This window comes from Moschus berezovskii, chromosome 4 (genome assembly GCF_049115385.1).
Source record: "Moschus berezovskii isolate FMDL1 chromosome 4, NW_MosBer_1.0, whole genome shotgun sequence".
Lineage (NCBI taxonomy): Eukaryota > Metazoa > Chordata > Mammalia > Artiodactyla > Moschidae > Moschus > Moschus berezovskii.
In genome coordinates this window covers 7,981,706-7,996,030 of record NC_142463.1, presented here as the reverse complement: position 1 = coordinate 7,996,030, position 14,325 = coordinate 7,981,706, and the positions used below count along the sequence as shown (strand labels likewise).

The following is a 14,325-nucleotide window of genomic DNA, read 5'->3' as shown; positions in this document are numbered from 1 at the left end:
TAATTATCAAGGTAAAAAAATAAACAAGAATATAAACAAGAATTCTCTCAAAAACTAGACACTTTTCCTTATTTTGAGGACTAGGAAAAAGGCCCATGATGGTAATATTGTGTGAAAAAAAGCCAAATGCAAAATTGCACTGTATAATTCCTTTTACATGAAAGTCAAACTTAGGGATGGTGCAAGGGAAACAAAAGCAAAAACAAACGCATGGGACTACATCAAACTCAAAACCGTTTGCCCAGTGAAGGAACCTATCACCAAATGAAAAGGCCACCTACTGAGTGGGAGAAGATATTTACACAGATACATCAATATCCAAAGTATTCAGGAACTCATACAACTGACCATTAAAAAAAACCTGATTAAAAAAATGAGCAGAGGATCTGAATAGATGTTTTTCCAGAGAAGACACACAGATGACCAAAGACACATGAAAAGATGCTCCACATCACTGATTGTTAGGGAAATGCATATCAAAACCACAGGGAGTTGTCACTTCACACTTGTTAAAATAGCTGTTATCAAAAAGACAACAAACAACAAGTGTTGGTGAGGATGTGGAGAAAAGGGAACATTCATGCACTGTGAGTGGGACTGTGGAGAAGGCAGTGGCACCCCACTCCAGTACTCTTGCCTGGAAAATCCCATGGACGGAGGAGCCTGGTAGGCTGCAGTCCATGGGGTTGCGAAGAGTCGGACACGACCGAGCGACTTCACTTTCACTTTTCACTTTCATGCATTGGAGAAGGAAACGGCAACCCACTCCAGTGTTCTTGCCTGGAGAATCCCAGGGACAGCGGAGCCTGGTGGGCTGCCGTGTATGGGGTCGCACAGAGGCGGACACGACTGACGCAACTTAGCAGCAGCAGCAGCAGCAGCGGGACTGTAAATTGATTCAGCCACTATAGAAAACAGTATGGAGATAACTCAAAAATTAATACTAGAACTACCATATGATCCAGCAATTCTACTCCTGGGTATTGATCTGAAGAGAACAAGACACTAATTCTAAAGATATCTGCACCTCTGTGCTCACTGTAGTATTTACAGCAGCCAAGATACAGAAGCAACTTAAGTGTTCATCAATGGATGAACAGATGAAGAAGATATGCTATACACACACACACTGAGGAATAATTGCCATAAAACAGAATGACATCCTGCCATTTGAGACAACATGGGTAGAACTAGACAGTATTATGCTAAGTGAAATAAATCAAAAACAAATACTGTAACTGTGTAAGATTCACTCATACGTGGAATCTAAAAAGCAAAACAAATGAACAAACACAACAAAATAGAAACGTACAGAAAACCAACAGGAGGTAAAGGTAGGGGAAGCAAAGAACTAGGTAAGGGGGATGAAAAGGCACAAATTTCCAGTGAAAAGTAAGTGACTCACGGGTGTGAAGTGTGCCGGGTGGGGAACACGGTGAATAGTGCATGAAGGGAAGTTGCTCAGTCATGTCTGACTCTCTGTGGCCCGCAGGGCTGTACAGGCCCCTCCATCCACGGGGCTCCCCAGGCAAGAAGACTGGGGTGGGTGCCATTTCCTTCTCCGGGGGATCTTCCCTACCCAGGGATCGAACTCGGGTCTCCTGTATTGCAGGCAAACTCTTTATCGTTTGAGCCCCCAGGGAATCAGACTATAGTGAATACCTATGTCACATTTCTGCATGGTGGCATGCTGGAACTAGACTAAGTCAAAACATTTTAGGTGACCATTCTGAAATGGATACAAGAACCAAACCACTACGTTGTGTAACAGGAACAAATGCAGTGTTGTAGATTAATTATACATCAAAACCAAGAAACTTATAGAAAAAGAGATCAGACTACGGTTAACAAGGCAGGGGTGGGGTGTGGTGAAGTACGGGGAAAGGGAATTGACCGAGGCCATCAAAAGGCACACACTTCCAGTAATACGAGGCAATGTACAATATGATAAACATAATTAACACTTGAAAGTTAAGGCAGTAAATCCTGAGTTCTCAGCGCGAGGAAACTTTTTTTTCTTTATTTCTTTAACGTTGTATCTAATGAGATGACAGAGGAGCACTAAGCTCACTGTCTACTCTCTGACGGATGAGAAGAAGGGGCTTGTGCAAGCTTCCTGGCGGGAGGGACTGGCTGTGGGGAAACAGTTGGGTCTTGCTCTGGTGCAGGGCCACGCTCAGCGAATCTTGAATTAAATGTTCTGCTGATGGTGGGGTTCGTGCTCCTCCCTGTTATTTGTTTGGCCTGAGGCAGCCCAGTCTTGGCGTCTACAAGCTCTACGGTAGAAGAGGCTGAGCCAAAGCAGAAACAACTCCCAGCTGCGGATGTGTCTGGTGGTGAAAGTCAAGTCTGACGTTGTAAAGAACAATACTGCATAGGAACCTGGAATGTTAGATCCATAAATCAAGGTAAATTGGACGTGGTTAAGTAGGGAATGGCAAGAGTGAACATCGACATCTTAGGAATTCAGTAAGCTAAAATGGATGGGGATAGGCAAATTTAATTCAGATGACCATTATATCTACTAGTGTGGACAAGAATCCCTTAGAAGAAATGGAGTAGCCCCCATAGTCAACAAAGGAGTCCAAAATGCAGCACTTCGGAGCAATCTCAAAAACGACAGAATGATCTCGTTTCCAAGGCAAATCATTCAGTATCGCAGTAATCCAAGTCTATGCCCCAAGGACTGATGCCAAAGAACCTGAAGTTGAACGGTTCTATGAAGACCTACAAGACCTTCTAGAACAAACACCAAAAAAAGATCATAGGGGACTGGAATGCAAAATTATGAAGTCAAGAGATACCTGGAATAACAGGCAAGTTTGGCCTTGGAGTACAAAATGAAGCAGGTCAAAGGCTAATAAAAGTTTTGCCAAGAGAACACACTGATCTAGCAAACACCCTCTTCTAACAGCACAAGAGAAGACTCTACACATGGACATCACCAGATGGTCAATATCAAAATCAGACTGATTATGTTCTTTGCAGCCAGAGATGGAGAAGCTCTATACAGTCAGCAAAAACAAGACTGGGAATGACTGTGGCCCAGATCATGAACTCCTTATTGAAAAATTCAGACTTAAATTGAAGAAGGTAGGGAAAACCACTAGACCATTCAAGTATGACCTAAATCAAATCCCTTATGATTGTACAGTGGAAGTGACAAACAGATTCAAGGGATTAGATCTGATACACAGAGTGCCTGAAGAACTATAGACAGAGGTTTGTAACACTGTACAGGAGGCAGTGACTAAAACAATCCCAAAGGGAAAAAAATGCAAGAAGGCAAAGTGGTTGTCTGAGGAGGCTTTATAAATAGCTTAGAAATGAAGAGAAGTGAATGGCAAAGGAGAAAGGGAAAGATATACCCAAGTGAATGCAGAGTTTCAGAGAATAGCAAGGAGAAATACCTTCTTAATTGAACAATATAAAGAAACAGAGGAAAACAATAGAATGGGAAAGACTAGAGATCTCTTCAAGAAAACTAGAGATACCAAGGGAACATTTCATGTAAATATGGGCTCAATAAAGGACAGAAATGGCAAGGACCTAACAGAAGCAGAAAAGATTAAGAAGAGGTGACAAGAATATACAGAAGAACTGCACAGAAAAGGTCTTAATGACCTGGCTAACCATGATGGTGTGGTTGCTCACCTAGAGCCAGACATTCTGGAGTGTGAAGTTAAGTGAGTCTTAGGAAGCATCACTACGAACAAAGCTAGTGGAGGTAATGGAATTCCAGCTGAGGTATTTCAAATCCTAAAAGATGATGCTATTAAAGTGCTGCATTCAATATGCCAGCAAATTTGGAAAACTTACCAAAATTTGACCACAGGCCTGAAAGAGGTCAGTTTTCATTCCAGTCCCAAAGAAAGGCAATGCCAAAGAATGTTCAAACTGCTGTACAATTGCACTCATATCACATGATAGCAAAGTAATGCTCAAAATCCTTCAAGCTAGGCTCCAACAATACAAGAACTGAGAACTTCCAGATGTACTAGCTGAATTTGGAAAAGACAGAGGAATCAGAGATCAAATTGCCAACATTTGCTGGATCATACAAAAATCAAGAGAATTCCAGAAAAACTTCTGCTTCACTGACTACCCTAAAGCCTTTGACTGTGTGGATCGCAACAAACTGAGGAAAATTCTTAAAGAGATGGGACTACAGACCATCTTACCTGTCTCCTGAGAAACCTGTATGCAGGTCAAGAAGCAACAGTTAGAATCCGACATGGAACAACAGACTAGTTCACAATTGGGAAAGGAGTTTGTCCAGGGTATATATTGTCACCCTGCTTATTTAGCTTATATGCAGAGCACATCATGTGAAATGCCGAGCTAAATGAATCACAAGCCAGAATCAAGATTGCCAGGAGAAATAACAACCTCAGATATACAGAAGACACCACCATTATGGCAGAAAGCAAAGAGGAACTAAAGAGCTTCTTGATGAAGGTGAAAGAAGAGAGTGAAAAAGTTGGCTTAAAACTCAACATTCAAAATACAAAGATCATGGCATCCATTCCTATTACTTCATGGCAAATAGATGGGGAAAAGTGGAAACAGTGGCAGATTTTATTTTCTTGGGCTCCAAAATCACTGTGGATAGCGACTGCAGTCATCAAACTGAAACATGCTTGCTCCTTGCAAGAAAAGCTATGACAAACCTAGACAGCATGTTAAAAAGCAGAGCTATCACTTTGGTATCCAAAGTTCATACAGAGTCAAAGCTATGGTTTTCCAGTAGTCATGTATGGATGTGAGAGTTGGAACATAGAGAAGGCCGAATGCTGAAGAAATGATGCTTTTGAAGTGAGCTGGATAAGACTCTTGAGAGTCCCTTGGACAGCAGGCAGATCAAACCAGTCAATCCTAAAGGGAATTTCCCAACCCTGAATATATACTGCAAAGACTGATGCTGAAGCTGAAGTTCCGATACTCTCCACCTCATGCGAAGAGCCGACTAATTGGAATAGACCCTGATGCTGGGAAAGGTTGACGGCAAAAGGAGAAGGGAGTGGCAGAGGATGAGATGGTTGGATGGCGTCACAGACTCAATGGACATGAACTTGAGCAAACTGCGGGAGGTGGTGAAGGACAAGGAAGCCTGGCGTGCTGTAGTCCATGGGGTCACAAAGAGTTAGAAGCAGCTTAGCGATCAACAACAACTACTGTGGTCATTATTTCATGATGCATGGAAGTCAAATCATACACCTTAAACTTACACAGGGAAGTATGTCGATTGTATCTCAAATAAAACTGGAAGGAAAAAAAAGTGAGGGATAGTGGCTCTGTCTGCAGGTGGTGGAGCCCCTGGGTCTCTCAGGTAGGAGGGATGGCCACCAGCAGGGGGGAGCTTCTCCCTGGGTTCTAGAACCTTCCACGTGGTTGCTTTGGGTGGCAAAGCCTGCTGGGATTTCCTCAGTCCAGCTCCATCTGCCTCGTGGAGATCTCCTGACCACAAACCTTCGCTTCTGGTGGGGCATGTGGTTCTTTATGTCGTCTTACCAGTATCCTGTGAGAAGCTGGGAGGAGCCCTGTAGGATGACTAGACACTACTGACATCAGTTTTATAAAAAACAAAAAAGAAAAACTCCTGTGGCCTTGCTTACAAAGCATCGCTCATGAGTCACAAGTGGTGTCAGACGCTCAAACCATCTCTCCTGAGTCTGCTGGGCAGGACACAGTGGACCCTGGGTGGCACTTCAAAAATCGAGTGTCATCAAGGCTTCTCAAGGAGCAGAGGCATCATATCACCCGAGCCTGCGTTTGATGAACCTGGTTGGGGGCTAGTCTCAGCCTTGGTCATTACGTGTGCGTACAGTTTGCAGTTTTGCCTTTTAAATAGACGAGAAGAACGGACGTTTCTACAGAATCTCGCACAGGTGAGCCAAGAGCTAAAGAAAGTAAGGACTGCATCTAGGAACAAGCTCAAGGGCGGGCTTGAAGGAGCATGTGAGTGGGGGAACTGGGGCAACGGGGCGTGAGAGGACAGAGGTGACAGAACTGGATTGAACAGAGACTTCCCTGGCAGTCCAGTGGTTAAGACTTCACTTTCCAATGCAAGGGACGCGGGTTCGATCCCTGGTCGAGGAGCTAAGACCCCACAGGCCTCATGGCCAAAAATCCAAAACATTAAACAGAAGCAACATTGTAAGAAATTCATTAAAGACTTTAAAAACAGCCCACATTTAAAAAATCTTGAAAGAACTGATCCAACTCTCTGTATATAAAGCATAGTAATATATATATACATACCCAACACCTACATTTCTTAGCTTCTCACTTCTATTACTGTTCGTGTTTTATGGATTATTTCTCCCTGTGAGTCACAAACTATTAAGTGCCTCTGTGATCCTGCCCCAGCCTACCTGACAGGCAGAGTCCGCCTGGAACACTGGATGAAGGCGCAAGAAGAGACACAAGTCCTAGATTTCAACACCATTTCAGGAGGGGTGGAAACGCTGAGGGCTTTCTTTCAGAGCCCCACTCACCCAAGTTCAAGCGAAAATTTGAAATAAAGACATGCCAGTGAAAAGTAAAGCACAGGTGAACAGAGCCAGTTCACGGCCACATTGAATTCAACACCACCGACTGGATCGGTGCTCACACGTGCCACGGATTCTCCATAAGAACAAGCAAGGGCTTAGAGAATGCAGTCTTCCTAGCTACAGAAACAACAACGTGGAGAACACTCAGCACCACGGCTGAGCTATCCTGGGAGCTAACTAGGTAGTTTTTGTTGCCTGTGCTTCCCCGGTGGCATCAGCGCTAAAGAACCCGCCTGCCAATGCAGGAGACTTAAGAGATGTGGGTTTGATCCTTGGGACAGGAAGATCCCCTGGAGGAGGAAATGGCAACCCACTCCAGCATTCTTGCCTGGAGAATCCCATAGACAGAGGAGCCTGGTTGGCTGCCATCCATGGGGTCGCACAGAGTTGCACACGACTGAATTGACTTGGCATGCACCCACACACATGAAATAATGTGAATTTTCCTGCATGTTGGGGATAGAGGTACCCTGCCAGTAACTCCTCTGGTGAACCAGCCTCACCCCGGAGAGGAAGCCTCACCCACACTGCTTAAAACACCCGTTTGTTCTGACCGGAAGCTCTCACCCCGGGCAGCCTGTTACCTCTTGCAGCCTGATCTCCTCCGGCTGGAGGATGTCCAGCACCCCGCTGCTCTGAATCTCCGGGAGATCCTGCCAAAGGTTGAATCTCGAGTGGGGGTTGCTGAGCAGGCAGATCTGGGGCAGAGCTTTCCTCTCGGGTGGGCTTGCTGGCTCCTCCTCCTCCTCCCCTTCATCTTCCTCCGGAGCCTCCTCGCTGGACGGGCACCCATCAGCACTGCCTTGTATTTCTGCATCCTGTTGCCTCCTGGTCTCAATCTCTTGGAGAGTTGATTTATCTCGGTATTCCTGATACAGGAGCCCTGAAATCAAATCAGACCGTTTTGAAGACACGATAGAGATTTCAGATATGGAGCTTTCTAAATCACTAAGTCACAGCTTTAGACTCCTGAAAGTGAAAAAGTCAAAGTGTCAGTCACTCAGTCCTGTCCAACTCTTTGTGACCCCATGGACTGTAGCCTGCCGGGCTTCTCTGTCCATGGGATTCTCCAGGCAAGAATATTGGAGGGGGTTGCCAGTCCCTTCTCCAGGGGGTCTTCCTGACCCAAGGATCAAACCCAGGTCTCCTGCATGGCAGGCAGATACTTTACCATCTGAGCCACTAGGGATTAAGGGCAAACGCTTTGCCTATGAAAACACAAAGAAAGCCAGACCCCCACAGATCTCAGGGAAGGGCCACTGAACAAACTGCCACTGTCTTCATTTCTTGGGAAGGATCTGCACGCATAAGTTTATTTTTTCTTTTTAACAAGGAATAAAGAAATCCCTGAATAGAATCAAAATCCAGTCACACAAATAAATGCTTTTCACACTCACACTCATAACCAGCAAACAACAAGGATCCAGAACTTGTCATGTTAATAACCAATGTGTGCAGAGTCGATGGAAATGGCCCGATTATGTTTCAGCATCCCAGCAGGATGCTTCTCAAAGCTTTAAATGCTTCAGTATTAAAACTCAAGTCTATTCATTGGTGAAATGGGAGTCGTTGTAAATTCTCATTTTGAAGAAAAAAACCCAATATTTCATCAACCTTCTGATTCAAAAGGGAAACATTCCTTTTTTTTTTCTCTTTCATACTTTTAGATTTACTTCCCTGATCTGAAATAAGTGCCTTCTGAGTCTCCAAGGAGATTTGGAGGTACAGAGGAGTCAGTAAAAATGCAGCACCTCCACGGGGAAAAATTCCTTTTCGGATGTCCTGACCACAGGGCGAGGGATGGTCTCCCCATAGAGGAGCAGCAGAAAGGTTCAGAGGCAAGAAGGTTCCCGGCCCAGGGAGAGGGGAGGCAGGGCTGCCCTGCCGGCGATAAGGCCGGGAAGAGAAGAGGGTCACCCCAAGGGCCTTATCTATCCTGAGGGCCAAAAGCAAGCCCCAGGGGAAGCCCCTCAGGCAAGCAGCTCTGGGCCACATCGTAGGAGGCCCAAGGATGGGAAGAAAGAGGCCATGCCCATTCTCCAGGGGAGCGGTGATGCAGGCCCGCACACTGTGGTGGGGGAAGGATGGGGCTGTGTGCCTGATTCAGGGATAGTTACAAGGTGTAAGATGGAACCTGGTGATTGGCTGGTGCTGGATCACGAGTGATATTCAGGTGACCAGTCGGCAGCGGAGGTCTGGTGGCCCTATTCAGGAGATGGGGAACATGGGAGGAGGGTCTGACTGGGGATAGGGTGGTGGAGAGATGCAGGCCCACCCGATGGCAATGCTGGTGGAGAGAACCGGTGGGCAACTGGACTGGTCTGGAGCCTGGGAGAGCAGTTGGGGCCCTTGATATTTCTATCTAGAAAAACAAAGATGGGGACCTCCCTGGTGGTCCAGTGGCTAAGACTCCACAGTCTCAATGCAGGGGGCCCGGGTTCAACTCCTGGTCAGGGAACTAGATCCCACGTGCTGCAACAAATATCAAAGATTCTGTGTGCCACAGCTAAGACCTGGCACAAAGTGCCCGCCCCCCCCCCAAAAAAGATGATTTTCCTGGGAAAGTTCTAACAGGGATAAGTGTACTACTTGGAAAGCACTTTCTCACACAATGCAGTATAAATATTATCTATTATTCCTTCTTTAATTGCTAAGTACATCTAACCTGAAGAAAAAAGGAAGGGAAAAACAGACCCTCTTCTAAATCCTGAAAAATGGCTGGATAAATTATATTCATAGTTTATAAATAACAGGAACCCAATAAATTATGTGTGTGTTAAATTACTTGGCTTCTTATGCTCCACAATGCTGAATTATAAATCCTTTATTAGTACAGCTTTACTTTAAAAAAAAAAAGATGTGATTTTACATTAGAATCTAGCAGATTACAACATGGAGTTAATTTGACAAAGGAATTAAAAAGAAAATCTAAATCTATGCTAAATGCAACCCAGATTGAACTGTAATGGCAGAGGTTTAAAATCACTATACAAACCTGTTCAGTGATGAGCATAAGATGTAACTATTGTTGGCAACACTGCATCAATTAATCTTCTGTGATTTCAGTACTATTTTTATGGAGGTTGGTTTTTCCCGTGGTCATGTATGGATGTGAGAGTTGGACTGTGAAGAAGGCTGATCGCCGAAGAATTGATGCTTTTGAACTGTGGTGTTGGAGAAGACTCTTGAGAGTCCCTTGTACTGCAAGGAGATCCAACCAGTCCATTCTAAAGGAGATCAATCCTGGGTGTTCATTGGAAGGACTGATGCTAAAGCTGAAACTGCAATACTTTGGCCATCTCATGCGACGAGTTGACTCACTGGAAAAGACTCTGATGCTGGGAAAGATTGGGGGCGGGAGGAGAAGGGGACGACCGAGAATGAGATGGCTGGATGGCATCACCAACTCAATGGACATGAGTTTGAGTGAACTCTGGGAGTTGGTGATGGACAGGGAGGCCTGGCGTGCTGTGATTCATGGGGTCGTGGAGAGTCAGACACGACTGAGCGACTGAACTGAACTGAACTGAAAGAAACCAGGGTAACTTCCCTGGTGGTCCAGTGGTTAAGAATTTGCCTGCCAACACAGAGGACACAGGTTTGATTCCTCAACAAGCTGCTTTTATTTATTTATTGGTTTTTATATGTGACTGCTTGAGGATGTGAGGCATGGAGCTGTGGCAGCCATCTGGTGACATGAAGCCCAAATGCTAAGAATGGAGGAGGGAAAGGAACTAGGTGATTGCTTGACTTGAACCAACTCCAGAACTTTCTTCCTCATTCCTGGACCCATTAAAACAGAATACTTTCATTCTTTCATGTCATTTTTTTTTAAGCTGGATATTCTATTACAATTAGCCAAAGACTCCCAATACAAGTAAATTTAGCATTTTCTTAAAACGTCATATTTCTTTCTGAAGCCTTCAGAGTATGAATTTAAATACCAGTTTTCCTGGAGTTACTGTGATTACAAAGGATTATCTGACACACTGTGTAACCATTTCTTTTGGTAATATGTTTACTTTTATTAGCCTTAAAATCCAGATTAAAATAGAAACAAAGTAGATGTAACTGAGGCACTAGATTAGCTGATTAAAGTTTTGTGTTTGATGATGTATAACGTTTTTCAATTTTGTACATTCATTAAGCAAAATTAACTTTACCTGTAAAAGCCTGCACCTGGTATTATATCTAAGCAGAATTAGAAGGCTCAGTTCTCATCTCTCTTAATTAAAATGATCTATATCGGGCTGGCCATGCTGCCCTGCAGAAGGAGGATAAGCAAGGCTCCTGGAGTCCTTCAAAATCTTACTTTTCGAAGAGAATCTTTCCTTTTTTTTTCTTTGAATTCTTCAGATAGAAACTTCCAAAGGGCAGGGGATTTTATTTTTTAGTGAGGACCTCCAAGGCCCCAGGCATGTGCTAGGTGCCAGAGAAAACCACAGGACACACACACACGCACAGTCACAGGGCCTCGGGGTCTATGATCTTCAGGGCCACCACCAACAACAACTGTATGCCACGCCACACACAGTCCTGGCATCATTCTGTCCTGGCCTGAGTGGGAGCCGCCGCAGCCCAACACAGTGGTGCATAAATGCCCAGCATCTTCCCACTTTCCTCCCCTCTTAACTCTCTGTGTCTTTAGGAATGTGTCATACTCTCCTGATACCTGGCAAAGAATCCCCTTCATTCACTGAGCTAAGTGGGAGCAGGTGGCCTCTTGTAGGAATCTGCTTGGCATAGGCCTTGTGTCAAGGACGAAGGATGTGAGAAGGAGGCAGCCTCGGCCCTGTGTGTTCAGCACATCTGTTGAGCACCTACCCGGCATCCAGCCCAGAAGCCGGAAACACTTATTCACCACGACACCAGCCCATGGTGGGAGAAACGCCTGGGGATGTCAGTCTCCACTGTTCGCCACAGCAGGAAACCCAGGGCCAGGAGGAGCGCAGTACCCCAGTTCAGGGTTTCCAACTCCCAGCCTTGAGCTGATGCCGCTGGCTCTCCAGGAAGGAGGTCTCCGCACGCCCACGCTGCAGAAGGGAGCCTCTCTCTGTGATTCGAGGCACGGATCTCCCCACCCTCACCCCGATTTCCTTCCTAGTTCTGATGTTGATCCCAGCCAGAGGTATCCCTTTCTAGAGGGTGGGAGTCAAGGTTCCCAGTGTATGCCGAGGCCGCGGTGGCCCTCCTTGCTATAAAGGGCAACGTGACCAAGGTAGGGCAAAAGGATTTCAGTGGGTGCCTGTCCTCAGAACAGCCCCTCTCCATTTGCCCCAGCAAACAAAGGGAAAAGCCGCCACATGCAGGGGGCTGGGAACAAAATCCCTGGAGTCTGGTGAGGCTTAACCGTGTAGTGCTCCACCCTCACTTTGCAGGGGCTCGGCTTCTCCCAGGGTTCAGTCCAGAAAAAACCCAGCCAGGGGAGGAGGGAACTTGCCTTAAAAGTCTCCTAAATGCTGGTGTCCCAGGGCAAAGGAAGCCCCCTTCTACCAGAGACACTGTGTCTGCCCGAGTGTTTGGCATGAGGGACGATGATGATCAATTTAGGGAAGGACATTTTCAAGTCAAAATTTTAATTCAAGGAATAAACTGCTGCTCTGACAACACCGAAGGGCAGAAAAGATCTCGAGGCCATTCCATTCCCCACGTTACCCACTCATGGCCCCCTCTGGTGAGGATGACAGTTCTTGACTTTTAAATGCAAGTGCTTGGGTTCTTGGGACACCTTCTCACTTCACCGACTGCTCTCACAGAGTCTCAGCTGCAGCTGTTCGGCAGCTGGACAGGCAGGCTGTGCCCAGACTTCCAGCCACGCTCTGGACAGGCAGGGGGACCAGGCTTCTCCCCCTAACCCGGGGAGTGAGGGTGGGGCCTCTGAGGCTCCCGCCTTCACTCTACTGTACCTCTCCTCCCCGGAGCAGAGTCCGCCAGGTCACTGCTTCTCCTCCCAGAAGGGCTCCAGTCGGCCTGACTCTCTGCAGAGACCCCCCCACCCCACCCCACCCCCACTTCAGAAAACTCCTCTCCCTTTCCAGGTCTATCCAGGCCCCTGGGATGGCCAGGGTGGCTCACCGAGCCCTCCCTCCTGCATGGCCCAGAAGCACTTCACCCCTGGCAGAAGAGATAAGAGGACAGAGAGCCCTCCTTGCCCAGGAAAGAGCTGGGCAAGTACACCTGTCCAAGGGAGCAGGAAAAAAACACATTTGCTCAAGCCCAATTACACAGCTTACTAGTAACATGCGGCAGTTTTGCTATGGAACCTTTAGAGCCAAATATGTTAATAACCTTCCTTGTCAGGTGCGTTTTGCCCAGGTGAAACGCAACGGCATTCCAGGTACAAGGGAACCCTGAGCCCACCAGGAGCCCCGCGTTTTCCCCCAGTGACGCCGCGCCGCCGCCGCCGGGGACACCCACCTATTTGTTCGATGAGGTTTCTCCAGGAGTCGGCGGGAATAGGGTGGATCATCTGCAAGGCCTCGGTGAGCGTGGTGGGGCTGTCGGCGAGGGCCGGGAACTCCTCGGGTGTGGCCCCATTTCCTGGGGTGGAGGACGACTCGCTGTAGGAGGGGCAGGGCGGATTATTTTTAAGCAGCGACTCACCTCGGCCAGCCCGCGAGAGGCGTCTGCACAGGCGGCCCTGGCCAGCTGGACTCTGCCCGGGATGTCCAGGCCGAGCGGCCGCAGCCGCCGCCGCCCCTCCCAGCCCAGCGCGCCCCACAGGCCCTTTCTGTCACCGCACCAGGGCGCGACCGGGTGATTCATTCCCACCCCAGCCCGCCCAGACCTTCATGTTTTCGGAGCTCCCGGGCAGGCGTCGGAAACTTGGCGCGCCCTGCCCGCTCCGCGGCGCCGAGCAGCCGCCCCGACGGGTCCCGCGGCCAGGAGCCCTGCGCGCACTGCGCACACGCGCCGCGCGCGGCCACACAGCCCCCTGTCCCCTCTGGGTAGCGACCGCCCCAGGGCCACGCGGCGCGGAGCCTGGGAGCCCAACGGGACGCGTGCGCCCAGGACGCCCGGGAGAGGGCGCGGGAGGCGGCCAGGACGGGGACCGGGGTGTCCGGCTGGGGTGCACCCCCGACCCCAGGCGGCGTGCCGGCACGACGAGGGGCCGCAGCGGGGAGTGAGGGGCGGCGGAGTCCGCAGGGAGGGGTGCGGGGGACAGGCCGTTCGGGTAGGCGTCCCTGGCCGGAGACTCGAGTTGGGGCGGCGGCGCTCGGGGGTCGGCACGGCCGCTCGTCCTCACCTGCCGGGCAGGTGTCCCGCCGCCGAGTCGCGCGCGTCGCTCTCCGAGGTGGAGCTGTCGTGGTCCACGGCGCAGGCGGCGTTGAAGGCTGCGGCCAGCAGCTCCATGAGGGCCGGCAGCCAGGCCGGCTCTGGGGCCGGGTCGGGAGCCGCGCTGGGGGCCCCGAGCCGGGCCGGGGGCGACGAACGGGCTCCGGAGCGGGGTCACCGCGCGCTCGGCTGGAGCCGGAGCTGCCGCCGCCGCCGAGCGCTCCAGCAGGCGGGCGGGCGCGCGCGCGCCTGGAGGCTCCCGGGGTTGCCACGGCAACGGGGGAGGCGGGAGGGGCGCGCGCGGCGGGGGCGAGGCCGGGCGGCGGCGGGGCGGGGGAGCCTGGACCCGGCGCGACCCTGGCCCACGGGGCGCCGACTGCGGCCCGGGACCTCCCGGCCGGATCCTCCTCCGCCGGATCCGCGCCGCCCTCCTCGGCCGCGGGCCTGACCCCAGCAGAGGAGACTTGGAGGGCAGGATGGGTGGGGGCCGGCGCGC

The 14,325-nt window shown here is 49.2% G+C and overlaps 1 protein-coding gene across 1 annotated transcript in view; it reads right to left on the bottom strand.

Annotated features, from left to right (window-relative positions):
- Positions 1 to 14,055, bottom strand: part of NGEF (neuronal guanine nucleotide exchange factor) — a 47,756-nt gene extending 33,701 nt beyond the window's left edge. Inside the window, exons 1-3 of the mRNA XM_055403316.2 lie at positions 13,801 to 14,055; positions 12,972 to 13,114; positions 7,139 to 7,437 (exon numbers count right to left, since the gene is read on the bottom strand). Of these exons, the coding sequence (XP_055259291.2) occupies positions 7,139 to 7,437; positions 12,972 to 13,114; positions 13,801 to 13,907 (549 nt within the window). The 5' untranslated portion in view covers positions 13,908 to 14,055. The remainder of the gene's footprint in view (positions 1 to 7,138; positions 7,438 to 12,971; positions 13,115 to 13,800) is intronic.
- Between the last annotated feature and the right edge of the window lie 270 nt (positions 14,056 to 14,325).